Source organism: Hylobates moloch, unplaced genomic scaffold (assembly GCF_009828535.3).
Source record: "Hylobates moloch isolate HMO894 unplaced genomic scaffold, HMol_V3 SCAFFOLD_5, whole genome shotgun sequence".
In the NCBI taxonomy this organism is placed as follows: Eukaryota; Metazoa; Chordata; class Mammalia; order Primates; family Hylobatidae; genus Hylobates; species Hylobates moloch.
Window position 1 is genome coordinate 140,411,269 of NW_026652280.1, and position 17,918 is coordinate 140,429,186.

The 17,918-nt window shown below is 36.6% G+C and overlaps 1 protein-coding gene across 1 annotated transcript in view; it reads left to right on the forward strand.

Annotated features, from left to right (window-relative positions):
* Nucleotides 1-17,918, forward strand: part of COL24A1 (collagen type XXIV alpha 1 chain) — a 404,873-nt gene that overhangs the window by 180,611 nt on the left and 206,344 nt on the right. Inside the window, exons 22-23 of the mRNA XM_058439743.1 lie at nt 12,595-12,648; nt 13,716-13,760. Of these exons, the coding sequence (XP_058295726.1) occupies nt 12,595-12,648; nt 13,716-13,760 (99 nt within the window). The remainder of the gene's footprint in view (nt 1-12,594; nt 12,649-13,715; nt 13,761-17,918) is intronic.

A 17,918-nucleotide genomic window follows, 5' to 3' on the forward strand; every position in this document is an offset into this window, starting at 1 on the left:
ACACAATTTGGGAATCTGCTTTCAAGAATCCTGTAACATTAGCAAAACCAGATCTTTTGCTGCTTACTGCAGAAGGTAAGAGTAGCAAATAAATATTCTCTATTCTCCAGTAAACAGAGGAATAATTTATTGGTTGCTATAAAGGTTTGTGTTTTTACTTTGGCTATGGAATTAGGTATGCTAAAAGAGGCTGTTATTGTCTCTTGCATAACAGACCTGATAAGTTTTTATAGAAAGCTTACTATTTGTGGGATTATGTTGCGTAATATATGGAAATAGTTCTTGCACTGAATTATTACAGTATGCCATGTATTTATCTGTAGAGAGGTAAGCTAACTTGGTAAGAGGAAGATGTATAACTCTACACAGTTTTCTAAGATTACTTGGACCCAGTCCTGAAGATTTACATTCTATATACTATACCAAGATTTTACGCACAGATTTCTTATATAAGACATTTATTCTCCAGGTAACATTTAGTCAGCTAAGAAATATTTATTGAGTTTGTACAATGGGCAGGGTACTGTGTTTAAGCAGTGACTCAAAAACAAAATTAAAACATGGTCTTCTTTTTGTTAGGAACTTGTAATTCTCTGGAAACATGAGCCCTTCATAAGTGAAAAGGTAAAAAGCACAATAACTGGGCAACATATGATAAGTGAGTAGGAGGGAGTTCAGAGGAGAGGATAATCTGTATGGTCATTTTTCTGAGAAAATAGAGAAGTTGGGATTTTAGTCAGATTGGTTGGATTAGGCCAAGTAGAGCCGAGGGATGAGAGATACAAAATGAACACTGGAATGGAGAGCAGAAGTAAACCTACCTGACTTAAAAAAAAAAAAAAAAAGTTAGGAAGCAGATTGTGACAGATCTTAAATAGAAAATTAAAGGGTTTAGGCCGGGCGCGGTCGCTCATGCCTGTAATCCCAGCACTTTGGGAGGCCGAGGCGGGTGGATCACAAGGTCAGGAGATCGAGACCATCCTGGCTAACACAGTGAAACCCCGTCTCTACTAAAAAATACAAAAAATTAGCTGGGCGAGGTGGTGGGCGCCTGTAGTCCCAGCTACTCGGGAGGCTGAGGCAGGAGACAGAGCCTGCAGTGAGCCGGGTCCCCCTGATCTAACCTGGGTGACACAAGATCTAAAAAAAAAAGAAAAGAAAAGAAAATTAAAGGGTTTAAATAAGAACAAGCGTATAACATGAAATACACCCCCTTAGTAAATTTGTTTTACTAATTTGTTTACAGTATTGTAACACTTAAAATGTGTGCACACTGTTGTACAACAGATCTGTAGAAATTTTTCATTTTACATGACTGAAATTCTATACTTATTGAACAGCAGCTTCTCATTGCCCTCCTCCCCACAGCCCCTGGCAATTAGCATCCTATTTTTTGTTTCTATGAGTTTAGCTACTTTACATACCACCTATAGGTGGAATTATGCATTTGTTCTTTTATGACTGGCTTATTTGACTTATTTCACGTAATGTCATCAAGGTTCATCCATCTGGTAACGTATGACAGGATTTCCTTCTTTTTATGGCTGAATAATATTCCATTGTTTGTGTATACCACATTTTCTTTACTCATTCATCTGTCAATGAACATTTGGGTTGTTGACACCTCTTGGCGATTGTGAATAAAGCTGCAATGAGCATAGCAGTGCAAATATCCTGTTTATATCAACAAGATATAAATATCCCGTTTTTATCCTGTTTACATCAATGTAAACAGGATATTTGCACTCCTGTGAGATCCTGTTTTCAGTTGCTTTGATGAATACCCCAAGGTCCTTTCCCCGATTTTTAGCCCAGTAATTTGGTTTTGCTATTGAGTTATAAGAGTGTGTTACAGATTTTGAATATTAACCCCATATCAGATACATGATTTGAAAATATTGCTTTCCATTACGTAGGTTGACTTTTCACTCTGTTGTTTTTTTCTCTAACTGTGCAGAAGCTTTTTAGTTTAATTAAGTCCCATCTATTTATTTTTCTTTTTGTTGCATTTGCTTTTGGGTTCTTGGTCATGACTTCCTTGCCTAAGCCAGTGTCTAGATTTTTTTCCAGTGTTATCTTCTAGAATATTATGGTTTCAGGTCTTAGGTTCAAGTCTTTGATCCATCTTGAGGTGATTTTTTGTGTAAGATGAGAAATGAGGCTCCAGCTTTATTCTTTCACATTTGGCTTGCAGTTATCCCAGCATCATTTGTTGAATAGGGTGTCCTTTCTTTCCCACTTTATGTTTTTGTTTGCTTTGTTGAAGATTAGTTAGCTGTAAATATTTGGCTTTATTTCTGGGTTCTCTTGTCTGGCCCATTGGTCTATGTGCCTAATTTTATACCAGTACCATGCTGTTTTAGTAACTATAGCCTAGTTTGGAGTCAGGTAATGTGATGCTCCAGATTTGTTCTTTTTGCTTAGTCTTGCTTTGGCTATTCAGGGTCTTTTTTGGTTCCAAATGAATTTTAGTATTGTGTTTTCTAGTTCTATGAAGAATGATGATGGTATTTTAATGGGAATTGCATTGAATTTGTAGATTGCGTTTGGCATTGTGGTCATTTTCACAATATTTATTCTGCCCATTCATGAGCATGGGATATGTTTCCATTTGTTTATGTCGTCTATGATTTCTTTCAGCAGTGTTTTGTAGTTTTTCTTGTAGAGGTCTTTTGCCTTCTTGGTTAGGTATATTTCTCTTTTTTTTGAGATGGAGTCTCAGAGTCTCGCTCTGTCACCCAGGCTGGAGTGCAGTGGCACGATCTTGGCTCACTGCAAGCTCCGCCGCCTGGGTTCATGCCATTCTCCTGCCTCAGCCTCTCAAGTAGCTGGGACTACAGGTGCCCGCCACCACGCCTGGCTAATTTTTTTGTATTTTTAGTAGACACGGGGTTTCACCATGTTAGCCAGGATGGTCTCGATCTCCTGGCCTTGTGATCTGCCTGCCTCGGCCTCCCAAAGTGCTGGGATTACAGGCATGAGCCACCACACCCTGCCTTGGTTAGGTATACTTCTAAGTATTTTATTTTTATTTTTTTGTAGCTGTTGTAAAAGGGGTTGAGTTCTTGATTTTTATTCTCAGCTTGGTCGTTGGTGTATAGCAGTGCTAATGATTTGTCTACATTGATTTTGTATCCTGAAACTTTACTGAATCTATTTATCAGAGCTAGGAGTTTTTTGGATGAGACTTTAGGGTTTTATAGGTATACGATCATATCATCAGCAAACAGCAATGGTTTGACTTCCTCTTTACCGATTTAAATGCCCTTTATTTCTTTCTCTTGTCTGATTGCTCTGGCTAGGACTACCAGTACAATGTTGAATAGCAGTGGTGAAAGTTGGCATCCTTGTCTTGTTCCAATTCTCAGCAGGAATGCTTTTAACTTTTCCCCATTCAGCATAATGTTCACTGTGGGTTTGTCATAGACAGCTTTTATTACCTTGAGGTATGTTTCTTCTATGCCAATTTTGCTGAGGGTTTTAATCATAAAATGATGCTGAATTTTCTCAAATGCTTTTTCTGCAACTATTGAAATGATCATATGATTTTTGTTTTTAATGATGTTTATGTGATGTATCACATTTATTGACTTGCATATGTTAAACCATCCCTGCATTTCTGGTATGAAACCCACCTGATCATTGTGTATTATCTTTTTGATAAGCTGTTAGATTTGGTTAGCTAGTATTTTGTTGAGGATTTTTGCATCTATGTTCATCAGGGATATTGTTCTGTAGTTTTTCTTTTTTGTTATGTCCTTTCCTGGTTTTGGTATTAAGGTGATACTGGCTTTTTAGAATGATTTAAGGAGGATCCCCTCTCTCTCTGTCTTTTGGAATAGTGTCAGTAGGATTGGTACCACTTCTTCTTTGAATGTCTGATAGAATTCAGCTGTGAATCTCTCTGGTCCTGGACTTTTTTTTTGTTGGCAGTTTTTAAATCATCATTTCTGTCTTTCTGTTTGTTATTAATCTGTTCAGAGTTTCTGTTTCTTCCTGATTTAATCTAGGAGGGTTGTATACTTCCAGAAATTTCTACATCTCCTCTAAGTTTTCTAGTTTATGTGCATAAAAGTGTTCATAGTAGGTTGAATGATCTTTTGTATTTCTGTAGTATCAGTTGTAATATCTCCCATTTTGTTTCTATTGAACTTATTTGGATCTTCTACTTTTCTTTGTTAATCTCAGTAATCGCCTATCAATTTTATTTATCCTTCAAAGAACCAGCTTTTTGTTTCATTTATCTTTGTATTTTTTGTTTCAATTTAATTTAGTTCTGCTCTGATCTTTATTATTTATTTTATATTCTGCTGGGTTTGGGTTTGATTTGTTCTTGTTTCTCTACTTCCTTGAGGTGTGACCTTAAATTGTCTATTTGTGCTCTTTCAGACTTTTTGATATAGGCATTTAATACTGTAAACTTTCCTTTTGCTACTGCTTCTGCTGTATCTCAGTGGTTTTCATAGGTTGTGTCACTATTATCCTTCAGTTCAAATAAATTTTTAATTTCCATCTTGATTTCATTGTTGACCCAGAGATCATTCAGGAGCAGATGATTTAATTTTCATGTATTTGTATGGTTTTGAGGGTTCCTTTTGGAGTTAATTTCCAGTTTTATTCCACTGTGATCTGAGAGGGTTCTTGATATAATTTCTATTTTCTTAAATTTATTGAGACTTGTTTTGTAGCCTCTCATGTGATCTATCTTGGAGAATGTTCTATACCCTGATGAAAAGAATGTCTATTCTGCAGTTGTTGGGTAGAATGTTCTGTAAACATCTTTTAAGTTCATTTGTTCTAGGGCATAGATGAAGTTCAGTTTCTTTGTTGACTTTCTGTCTTGACGACCTGCCTAGTGCTGTCAGTAGAGTATCAACGTCCCCCACTATTATCATGTTGCCATCTATCTCATTTCGTAGGTCTAGTAATAATTGTTTTATAAATTTGGAAGCTCCAGTGTTAGGTGCATATATATTGAGGATTGTGACATTTTCATGTTGGACTGATCCTTTTATCATTATATAATGTCCCTCTTTGTCTTTTTTTAACTGTTATTGAGGTCCTGCTTGCTTTTGGTTTCCATTTGCATGAAATACCTTTTTCCACCCTTTTACCTTAAGTTTATTTGAGTCCTTATCTGTTAGGTGAGCCTCTTGAAGACAGCAGATACTTAATTGATGGATTTTTTTTCATTCTGCCATAAGTGGAGCATTTAGGCTATTTACATTCAACGTTAATATTGAGATGTAAGGTACCATTTTATTCCTCGTGTTAGTTGTTGCCTGAATATCTTGTGGGGTTTGTGCGTGTGTGTGTTGTTGTTTTATAGGCCTTGTGAGATTTACGCTTTAAGGAGGTTCTATTTTGGTGTGTTTTAAGGCTTGTTTCAAGATTTAGAATTCATTTTAGCAGTTCTTGTAGTGCTGACTTGGTAGTGCCGAATGCTCTTCACACGTTTGTCTGAAAATGACTTTACCTTTCCTTCGTTTATGAAGCTTAATTTTGCTGGATACAGAATTCTTGACTGGTAATTATTTTGTTTGAGGAAGCTAAAGATAGGACCCCAATCCCTTCTGGCTTGTAGGGTTTCTGCTGAGAAATCTGCTGTAAATCTGATATGTTTTCCTTTATAGGCTACCTGATGCTTTTGCCTCACAGCTCGTATGATTCTTTCCTTCATCTTGACTTTAGAGAACCTGATGACTATGTGCCTAGGTGGTGATCTTTTTGCGATGAATTTCCCAGGTGTTCTTTGATCTTTTTATATTTGGATGTCTCTATCTCTAGCAAGGCCACGGAGGTTTTCTTTGATTATTCCCTAAAATAAGTTTTCCAAAGTTTTAGATTTCTCTTCTGCCTCAGGAATACCAATTATTCTTAGGTTTGGCCATTTAACACTATCCAAAAATTTGTGGAGGCTTTGTTCTTTTTTGTTGTTCTTGTTCTTTTTTCTTTGTCTTTGTCTGATTGAGTTAATTAGGAAGCTTTGTCTTTGAGCTCTGAAGTTCTTTCTTCTACCTATTCTAGTCTATTATTGACACTTCCCAGTGCATTTTATATTTCTCTGAGTTTGTCTTTCATATCCAGAAGTTGTAATTATATTTTTATGGTAATCTGTTTCTCTGGAGAATTTTTCATCTATAGCCTGTATCGTTTGTTTTTTTAAATTTCTTTAAGTTGGTTTTCACCTTTCTCTATTATCTCCTTGAATAGCTTAATAATCAATCTTCTGAATGCTTTATCTGGCAATTCAGAGATTTCTTCTTGGTTTGGATCCATTGCTGGGGAGCTAGTGTGGTCTTTGGGGGTGTAATAGAACCTTATTTTGTCATATTACCAGAATTACTTTTCTGGTTCCTTCTCATTTGGATAGACTGTTTCAGTGGAAAGATCTGGAACTCAAGGGCTGCTGTTCAGATTAATTTGTCCCACAGGGTGATCCCTTGATGTGGTGCTCTCCCCCGTTCTTCTAGGAATGAGGCTTCCTGAGAGCTGGACTGCAATGATTGTTATTGCCCTTCTGGGTCTGGCCACCCAGCAAGGCTACCAGGCTCCAGGCTGGTGCTGGAGATTGTCTGCAAAGTGTCCTGTGATGTGATCCATTTTCAGGTCTCTCAGCTGTCGATACCAGCACCTGCTCTGGTGGAGGTGGCAGGGGACTGAAGTAGACTGTGAGAGTCCTTCGTCGTAGATAACGTTTCATATGCTGGCTTTCTCTAATCCTGGGTATGCTAGCAGTGAACAGACTCAGGACCTCTGGTTAGCCAGGATGTTGCAGTCAGTGGAATTAGCTGTTGTTTTCTCCTTCCTTGGAGTAGGGTTATTTTGTCATGAGTTATTTTGGAGTACTTCCCTGGAGTAGGGTTATTTTATCAGGTTATTTTGTCATGAGTTGCCATAATATCCTGAGTTGGTTGGCCTCCAGCCAGGAGATATTGCTTTCAAGAGCACACCAGCTGCAGTAGTAGAAGGGGGATATAAGCTTGCCCTAAGTTGGCCAGAATAAGTATTTGGGTTTCTCAGTGATGGGCAAGGCCATAAAGCTCCCAAGAGTTTGTGTCTTTTGTGATTGGCTACTAAGGCGGGTAGAGAAGTACCATCAGGTGGGAGCAGGGTTAGGCCAGTCTGAGTTCAGACTGTCTCCTTGGGCAGGGCCTGCCGTACTCCTGTGGGGGAGGGAGTGTGGTTCTTGGGCCAATGGGGTTATGTTCCAGAGGGCATTTTGTTCCATAATACCCTCTGTCATCAGGTAAGTAGGGGAAAGCTGGTAGCATTAGGTCTTACCCAGCTCCTGTGCAGAGGTCAGTTTTGCCCCTGCCAGTGTGCCCCATTAACAGCACTGAGTTTGTCTCCAGGTAGCCTGTGCTCAGCATTCAGACCTTGCCCCAGGCTATAAGCTTCCCTGCTGAGAAAGCAAGCAAGGCTTTCAGGCCTCGCCTCTCTCTGCCTTCAAACACTGTTGGCCTTGGCTCCTGTGCTACTCTCTGCAACAGTTCCCTTTCACCCTCAGATTCTGCTCTAGAGAGTTTGCATTCAGTCAAAATTATTACAAAGTTCAGTTGGAATCTTTTTTCAACCTGTGACACCTCCCAGATTCTGCTGGCTGCCTTCCCTGAGGGCCCTAGTGAGATATAGTCAGGGATGGAGTCCCTTGGCTTAAGCTGGAGAATGGGAGTGCCTACAATGCTCTTCCTGCTGCTGCTTCTACTTTTATATTTCACGCTAAATCAGTTTCAGCTCTAGGTAAGGTTAAATCCTTCTCCTGTAATCCGGATTTTCAGGGTCCCCAGTAGGGATGAGTGTCCGGAGGCAGGTGTTCCCCCTCACACACTTTAGGAACTCACAGTTTTTTGCCTGTCTCGCAGAATTTTTCGCAGCGTGCCATTTCTGTCAAAAGATCTATGAAATCCTTAAGTTTTCCTGGTACTTTACTGTAGTGGTTCTGGGAGCAAAAGTCCATGGTGTGAGTTTCCACACACTGTTCTGTCTGGACATCCAAGTGGAAGCCCCTTCCCTATTACCATTCCCAGCCTCTGCTAACCACCATTCAATTTATTCTGTATCTCCATGAGATCAATTTTTTTTTAGCTTCCACATATGAGTTGGAACATGCAACATTTGTCTTTCTGTGTCTGGCTTATATCACTTAATATAATATCCTCCCATTCTATCTTTGTTGTTGCATATATAGGATTTCATTCTTCTTATGGTGGAATAATATTCCATTGTGTATAATATACTACATTTTCTTTATCCAGTCATCTGTTGGTGGATACTTATGTTGATTCTGTATCTTGGCTATCGTGAGTAGCACTACAATAAACATGAGAATGCAGATTATCTCTCTGATATACTGATTTTCTTTCTTTGGGATATATAGTCAGCAGTGGGATTGCTAAATCATATGATAGTTCTATTTTTATTTTTTGAGGAAACTCCATACTTTTTTTTATATTAGCTGTATTGATTTACATTCCAACCAATAAATCACCCTTTCTCTGCGTTCTCACCAGCATTTGTTATTTCCTGTCTTTTTAATGATTATTCTAATGAGATGACATCTCATTCTGGTTTTGATTTGCATTTCCCTGATGACTAGCGATGTTGAACGTTTTCTCATTTATTTATTGGCCACTTGTATGTCTCCCTTTGAGAAATGTCTACTAATTAATGTCTGATATAAAAGGAGAAAGGAAACTGGTATTTATTAAGTTCCTGTTATATTCTAGGTATCATTTTATTTATTCCTACAGCAACCTTATGATGCTGATGGTAACATGGTTCTATAGATTAAGATGTAGTTTACATCTCTAGTAAAGTGCAGAACTGGATTTCAAATCTGCACTCTACTTCCAGTTCTGCACATTTTAACTTTTTTAAAGTTTGTGTTTAACATATGATAAATATGAAACGTATGTGCACAGCCTAAACAATGATGATCAAACAAACCCTATTAAGGATATTAAATAGAACATTGGAAGCCCCTTGTGTGTCTCTCTCTAATTGTGTCTACCTCCTCCCTCTCTGCATTTAGAGGTAAGTGTTCTTTTGTTTTTGCCATGCTTTTACCATCTATATATATACTCCTACAATATCTGGTACTTTGCGTGTTTTGTAAATTCATGTAAATGGAATTCTACTATACATATTCTTCAGTGACTTTCTTCTTCCATTCAATTTTGTCTTTTCATCTTAATCCAGGTTGATACATATAATTATAGGTTCATTTTTAAATTACATTACCCACTATATAGATATGCTCTAATTTTTTAATTGATACTACTGCTGATAAACACTTATGGTCTTTCTTGTGGTTGGTTTGCACAAATGCTCCAGGTGCGCCTGTAAACTATGTAAATTCCCATTTGAGGATTCAGTATTCTATAGATGACCATTAGATCAAGTTTGTTAATATTAGTGTTTAAGTTTTCTCTATTCTTGTGGTCTTTATCTACTTGACATCTGGAGAAAAATGTCTTAAAATTTCCCTGTCTAATAGTGGATTTGCCCAACTCTATTTACATATTCATCAAATTTCACTTTTTATACTTGGAATTCATGTTATTAGATGCACAAAAATCGATGGTTTTTGTATCTTCTTGATGAGTATACCCTTTAATCATTATTTAGTTACACACTTAAATAATGTAGTTTACCTTCAAGTCTGCTAGATATAATAATAATGTAATTACATCAGCTCTTTTGGGCTGGTAAATGCCTTGCATATTTTATATTTTAGGTGTGTTTCTTATAAATGGCATATAACTAGGTTTTTTTTCTCTTAACCCAACTTTTATTTTTCCTTTAAAATTATAATTTTGGTTTTGAAAGAAGAGAGAAAAAGTATGCAGCCATAAAAAATGATGAGTTCGTGTCCTTTGTAGGGACATGGATGAAACTGGAAAACATCATTCTCAGTAAACTATCGCAAGGACAAAAAACCAAACACCGCATGTTCTCACTCATAGGTGGGAATTGAACAATGAGAACTCATGGACACAGGAAGGGGAACATCACATTCCGGGGACTGTTGTGGGGTGGGGGGAGGGGGGGGGGACAGCATTAGTAGATATACCTAATGCTAAATGACGAGCTAATGGGTGCAGGAAATCAACATGGCACATGGATACATATGTAACAAACCTGCACATTGTGCACATGTACCCTAAAACCTAAAGTATAATTAAAAAAAAAAAAAAAAAAAAGGAGAGAAAAAGTAGCCTAGATTTGCCTGCTTCACTGAAAGGATTATTTCTGGTTCTGAATAAGTGGTTCCATCCCGAGTAAATAGCTCCAATGAGAGAGTTAGGGGGACCTCATTCCCTTTAACCGGTCAGCCCTCTGCAGGTTACACTCTGGTTATGGAGCTGAGCCTGTTTCTTTCATGCACACCCTAATCTTAATATTGTATGTTCTTAGAGCCTTTTGAGCCCCAGAAGTTGTTTATAATTTTTTACTGTATGCTTATTTTTATCTACAAGTTTTTATTAGCCTATCATAACTCAATACAAAATTATTTTCACACATTAAAAATATTCTAATCCTCCCAGAAAGGATTTTGCTCCTTTTTCTAAATTCTTATTTATTCTTTGCATATACCTCTACTTCTATTACAACTCTTAATGTAATTTTTATTTTAAAGGACCATCTGCCATAATAAATTATGAATTAATTGGAAACAGGGATTCTGTCTTACTGATAATTGTATACTTATGGCCTAATATTGTGCTGTTAATTGAGCCTTATATATAGTAGAAAATTAATAAAATGTCAGATGAAAAATGAACAAACAGATGAATTAAGTGATTAAACACTAGCTGACAGGTGGTAGAATGCAAATATCACAACATTCTAATTCTGTACCTCCAGTCAGTGTAGATACTTAAAATCTTTCACTTTGAATTCTAAAAGAGCAGTTTCAGATATTGAAGGCAGTTTGAAATCATTGTATCAATCAGGATTATTTCAGTTGTAAGTGGTGGAAACAGCTTAAACAGGCTTACATAAAAAAATGAAAACTTCAGGGATTCAATCACAACTGAATTCAGGACTCTAAACAATTTCAGAAGAGCCCAGTCACTCCAACTCTCTCCATTTGTTAATTCATTGATTTCATTCCCAGGCTGTCCCCTGGATGGTTTCCCACTGTTCAGTTTTACCTCATTCTTAATGCTATTCCCAGCAGTGCCACTGAATTTTGAAATGTGCTTCAGTTGGGCTGAATTGGGTCCCTTACTCATTCCTGGACCAGTCATTTTTTTCTGGAGATGTACAATATACTGACTGACTTAGATCTCTGTCACATGTTCACAGTTACAGTCGGAGGTGGAGTCACCTCCCCTCAAACAACATGCACTAAGAGTGAAGAGAGTTTTTCCTTAAGGAAAATTATGGTGCTTTTGCCTGAAAAAGGATTAACATATATTGGACTGTCATAAGGCACAATGTGCCCATTTCCATAATCTTATCCATATCTTACTTTTAAAAATAAGAAAGCTACATTATAAAGTTAGGTTATTGCCTAAAGTAATGCAGTTTCTTGAATGGTGCTGTTTATGTAATAAGCTTACAATACTGTATTATAGACTTTTAAACTGATAGTTTTTTTTATTGTGTTAAAGTATAGAAAGTATAGAGCAAAATATAACATGAAGGAAAGATTCCCATGTAGTATGTCACTCTGTTGCATTTCAGAACAAGATAAAAGTGACCTGAGTAGATTTGCTCTTTGGTATAGTTATTTAAAAATTATCTAAGTACAGTTAAAAATTAGATAAAACTTCTTAATGGTTATAAAATGACTAAAAGCAATCATTCAAACTATAATTCTAAAAAGAGACTTAGAACTTTGCTGGCATCTTGCATAATTAGGAGAACAGAACTTATTAAGAAAATGTTGCCATGTTGAATAGATGTTGTATAGTGTTTTCTGATTTAAGACTAAAAATAGTTAATTTTGAAAGGGTTTTCATTCAGAGAGCAATTGATTTTTAACAACATATATTTTGTTTAACAAAATACTTTTTTCGTCTTGAAATTTCTATTCAAATTCACACTCACTTTCTTCTGCAAATTCCTTTTCTCTTTTTATCATCTTGTATCAAAAAGGGAAATAAGTTGAAGAATATTCTTCAACTAATGAGTAATGAAGAACTAATACGTTCTTCAGCTAACAAATACTGAGTTCCAGACTCTGCAGATCTCTTAATAGATATTAAAACACTATTTGTTTCCTCCATCTGTTTTCAGACTTTGTGAACACCCTATTTTGTTTACTGTACTCTTATCAGTTTAACAATTGGACCCATTGCTTCCGTTTTAGAAACACTTTTTCTGAAAAGGTGTCTGGAGGTTGAAGAATAAAATACTGAGCAGATTATTTGAATATTAACTTACTGTTTAAAAATAAGTTTATCCCATGTTTTTAGATGCCCTGTAGTTTTCTGCTTACCTATACTGCAACCCATTTTGAGAACTTCTTAATGGGAAAGGAATGGTTTCAAAGAGTATTGTCCATCTCCACATTAATGCTGATTTATCAAAATGTCAGTTGATCCGAAATTTCTGTTGTGTGCATTTATATTGCTTTTATAGGGACTCCTTGGAAATAGAGGACCTCCTGGACCTCCTGGTCTCAAAGGAACTCAGGTATGGAAGAAGTGATATCCAGTCAGCTTCAGCAAGGTTTTTAGTTAAAATTTTCCCTTTTTATTTATTGTGGGCCTTCAGTTTTTGCTTAAACACCATCAGATTTCCAGTTACCATTTTATTTATTTATTTAGACAGAGTCTTGCTCTCTTGCCCAGGATGGAGTGCAGTGGTGCTATCTTGGCTCACTGCAGCCTCGACCTCCTGTGCTCCAGCAATCCTCCTACCTCAGCCTCCCAAGTAGCTGGGACTACAGGTGCACCACCATGCCTGGCTAATTTTTGTGTTTTTTGTAAAGACACAGTTTTGCTATGTTACCCAGGCTGGCTGAACTTCTGGCCGCAAGCAGTCCTCCCACCTAAATGTCCCAGAGTGCTGGGATTACAGGTATGAGCCACTGCGCCCAGCCTTTAAGTTAACACTTTATTTTGCCAGTTATGGAATAGAATTAAGAATCATTTTACAGTGTTCTTAATTCATTAAATGATTTATGTTAGTGGTCTCCAACGGAATGTCTGAAGAATCTGAACCCAGAATCTCACTCATATATACTAGAATTTATATTTACTGTTTGTGACTACTTAATATTTTTGAACCAATAAATTATATTTTAATTGAATTGTGAATTGAGCAAAAATATTTACCAAATAAATAACATACACTATATGATTCCAGGGAGGTCTGTATGTATTATTCAGAAAACAATCAACTACTTTTTAAAGGTAAATCAGTATATTTAGTAAATATGACTTTAAATGGAGTAAAAACACTTACTGCTTTTTTATTCTCTTAGAAAATTATGAATAAAAGTTTTTAATTTTTTTCTATGTTCATCTTCAGTCTCTATCCACCCATATTGTTTTTGGTCCCTACACGAATGCACCAGGTTCACACAAAAAAACTAAAGTGTTGGGGGGTGATGGAGTTCAAAGTACAAGAAAATAACAGCATTATTTTCATCATATCTCAGAATGAGCTTCACTTTTTAGAATAAATAGAGAAAATAAGAGTTTACATTTTTAAATACTCATTTTAGGCCATAATATGTTCTGATTTTTTTTTTTAAGGGAGAAGAAGGACCAATTGGACCCTTTGGGGAACTGGGGCCAAGAGTAGGTATCGTATAAATAGTTTTCCATAAGTGCTTTTCTTGAAAATAGCTGTTCTATAAATGTTTTTAACATCATAACATTTTACGTTATAGTAAAGGACAAAAATGAAAACAAACTATGGTCATAAAATGCCCCAAAATAAAATAGGCCAATAACTGGAAGTCTCAAATATATTTTGAATGATGTTATGCCTACTACATAGTTACTTGTTATTTCAGTGGTCTATAGACTTAGTAATTTGTGCAAATTATTTACAAATTTCTCGAAATGTAATAGGAAGCTAAATGCTTTAGCCATTTTAGTAATATTCTGAGATTTCCTGTTTTCTAAATGTGTTAGTAAAATTATGGAAGGCTAATAAGATGTATTTTCTGCCAATTTTTTCATCAGATAATACCATAGGTAATATGTGAATTATTTGTTTTCAAGTTCTAGAAATGAATTATTTAAACATTTTTGGTATACATGACCAAAGTTTACCTTATGAAATAATTAAGGTGTATGTGTTACGTTTATTTTAAGAGGCATTAGACTCACATGAAATACATCTCATTTCTTTTCTTGACAACATCATAAAGTACTGGTTCTTCTTTTTTTTTTTTTTTTTTTTTTTGAGATGGAGTCTCACTCTGTCACCCAGGCTGGAGTGCAGTGGCGTGATCTCAACTCACTGCAACCTCCACCTCCTGGGTTCAAGCAATTCTCCTGCCTCAGCCTCCCAAGTAGCTAGAATTACAGGTGTGTGCCACCATGCCCTGCTAATTTTTGTATTTTTAGTAGTGATGGGGTTTCACCATGTTGACCAGGCTGGTCTTGAACTCCTGGCCTCAGGTGATCCACCCCCCTCGGCCTCCCAAAGTGCTGGGATTACCGGAGTGAGCCACCATGCCTGGCCAAAGTACTGGTTCTTAAAATGCTTTTACATTTAAAAAGACTGTGATTATTTCTTTCACATTTTTACCTTACTAGCACATATATTGCTACTATCCCATTGGGGGAAAAAAAGAGTTTTCATTTTATTTTTTGTGATAACTATATAACAGAAAACCTGGTATTTGAGCCCAATAAAATTGATCTTACTTAAAATTTACTTCCTTCGAAAACAGGAGAACCATATTCACTTCTGGTCTACACAGTCTTAATATTAATTATTATTGTTGTTGCTATTTGTTGAATATCAATTTGGGACCTAGTATTGCTATAAGTATATGAATCATCTTTAATCCTGTAAACAACTCTGCAAGATATCATTCCTATTTTTAGATGTGGAAATAAGGTTTTAATATTACATGTTCAAGTATAACACTCTCAAAATCAATACGATAGAATTTAAGTAGGACAAGAAGTTATGATTCTGTTACTGATACTCTGAATCGCTTGATTTCAAAGACTTTGAAAATGTGCTGATACCAGATTCCAGTGAGATTCTTTCCATAATGTAAATGTGTATAACTCTATCTTAATATACTACACAGTGCTTGAAAGAGTATTATTAAAGATGAAAGGAATGTCTCACTAAGGCTCTTACCAACCAGTGGAAATAAAAATAGAATTGGTTTTGTAAATATCATAGAAAAAATCTAATAATTCAGGTTCTTAACTATATTTCTTGTTCTGTATATCTAAATTAGAGAACAATTGGTATTTAATAGTAATAGGATGGTTTTCACTTCTTTGTTTTGCTTTTTGCTTGTTAGGAAATGATTCAATAATTTAGAGCAGGCAAAAGCAAAAATTATAATGTTTTGACTAGAAGTCTTAAATACAGTTGTAAGTGGCTAAAGCTTTTATGTGTAGTAAAAACAGAATGTGAGCCAGAGGGTTGTTCTGTTTCACTTTAAGAAGAAAATATATAAGAGCATGTCTTAATTGACAACAGCAATAAAATCCAGTATAGCAGGGGTCCCCAACCCCCAGGCCATGGACTGGGAGTGAGCGTTACCACTTGTATTAGTCAAGGTTCTCTAGAGGGTCAGAAATAATAGGATATATATAAAGGGGAGTTTATTAAGTATTAACTTACACGATCACAAGGTCCCACAATAGGCTGTCTGCAAGCTGAGGAGCAAGGAGAACCAGTCTGAGTCCCAAAACTAAAGAACTTGGAGTCCAGTGATCGAAGGCAGAGAAACATCCAGCATGGGAGAAAGATGTAGGCTAGGAGGCTAGGGCAGTCTCTCCTTTTCACATATTTCTGCCTGCTTTATATTCGCTGGCAGCTTATTAGATTGTGCCCACCAGATTAAGAGTGGATCTGCCTTCCCCAGCCCACTGACTCAAATGTTAATCTCTTTTGGCAACACTCTCACAGGCACACCCGGGATCAATACTTTGTATCCTTCAATCCAATCAAGTTGACACTAAGTATTGACCATCTAACTGCCTGAGCTTCACCTCCTGTCAGATGAGCAGCAGTATTAGAGTCTCATAGGAGCGCAAACCCTATTGTGAACAGCGCAAGCAAGGGATCTAGGTTGCGTGATCTTTATGAGAATCTAATGCCTGATATCTTCTGAGGTGGACCAGTTTCATCCTGAAACCATACCCTGCCACCTCGTCTGTGGACTTGCTCTCCCCCAGTGATCTTATCCTCTATTTTCAGCTACTCACTGCTACAGTCATACCCTTTACTTTGTCATTATCAGTGATAGCAACCTCTCATTTTCAATTTTAAACTTCTCATTCCCCAACCACCATCTTTCTTTCTAATACATTCTCTCTTATTATCCAATCTAATAGCCCCAATAGGAATGTCAATGCATTGATTCTGCTGCTTTTCCATTGTGTCTTGTCTCTTTTATGATCCCAAATTCCTCATCCTGCTTAAAACATTATAAATATTCCTTTGATTACATTCTGAATTCTATCTTCAAGCCTATTTATTCTTTTGCTTCTCTAAATTATTACTTTATACTTTCTGTTTCTTCAAACTCCGTTCAGTTATCTCTCATCCTTATTCTTAGCCTTTGCCTTGCATCCTACTTCCCTGAGAAGATTGAAGTAACCAGAAGAGAACTTACGGTTTTCTGCCATTGCATCTACCCACCTTCTTCTATCTATACTCTGCCTTCTTTCCTGTTGTTGTGGATGAACAGGCCATTTTTCAAGCTAAGGAAAACTTCCACTTGTTTACTACATACCCTGTCCTTTTGACTACTCAGGATAATTGATCCAACAATTCCCTCTGTCTCTCCTACATATTCTTTTCTCTATACAGAATCATTCCTATCAGTATATAAAGCTGCTGTTATTCTTCTAGCTTAAAAACAAAGACAAAACTTTTTTGGTGTCAGTTTCCCTCCCAGGTGTTACCCTATTTTTTCTTTCCCTTTTCAGTAAAATTCCTCAAAAGTGTTGTCTATACATGCTCTTTCAGCTTTTCTCTTCCCTCTGTCTGCTTAGACCACATTTGTTCCCGCCACTACAATACAAATGATCTGATAAATACGATCAGTGGTTTCTGTATTGCTGGATCCAGTTATCATTTCTCAATCCTCAAAGTCCTCTTATTACTCAATACTTCTATTTTTCAGAATTTGACAAGATCACTCTCTCCTCCTAGAAACAATTTTCCTCCTAACTTTCTGGCATCAAATTAAATATTTTTCTGATTTCTTCAAATTCTAAGTTTTGGAGTACCCCAAAGCTTGGCCTGTGGATTGCTCATTTCTATGTATACTCACTGGCTAAATGAGGTCATCCAGCCTAGGACTTTAAATACCATCAAAATGCTGGTGGTTTCTAAGAGTATTTCTTCCTATCAGATCATTCTACTGATTGGAAAGAACTTAACTGATCTAGTTAAATTCTGGACTTGTATAAATAACTACCACAAGATCTCTCCATTTAGATGTCTAACAAGCATATCAAATTAACATGTCCAAAACTTAGCTTCTTATTTACCCTCCAAACCTGTTTTCAGTCTTCTTCATTTCATTTGGTCTGCTCCTCTTACATTAAAAACCTGAGATTTATTTTTGAGTCTTCTCTTTCTCCCACGTTTCACACATGACCTGCCAGCAGTTCCTGGAAGCTCTACCTTCATATTATATCCAGAATCTTACCACTCTGCTACCACCCTGATTCACACCCCCATCATCTCTCACTTGGATTGTTGTACTAAACGCTTATTCGGACTCTCTTCTTCTACCCTGGAAT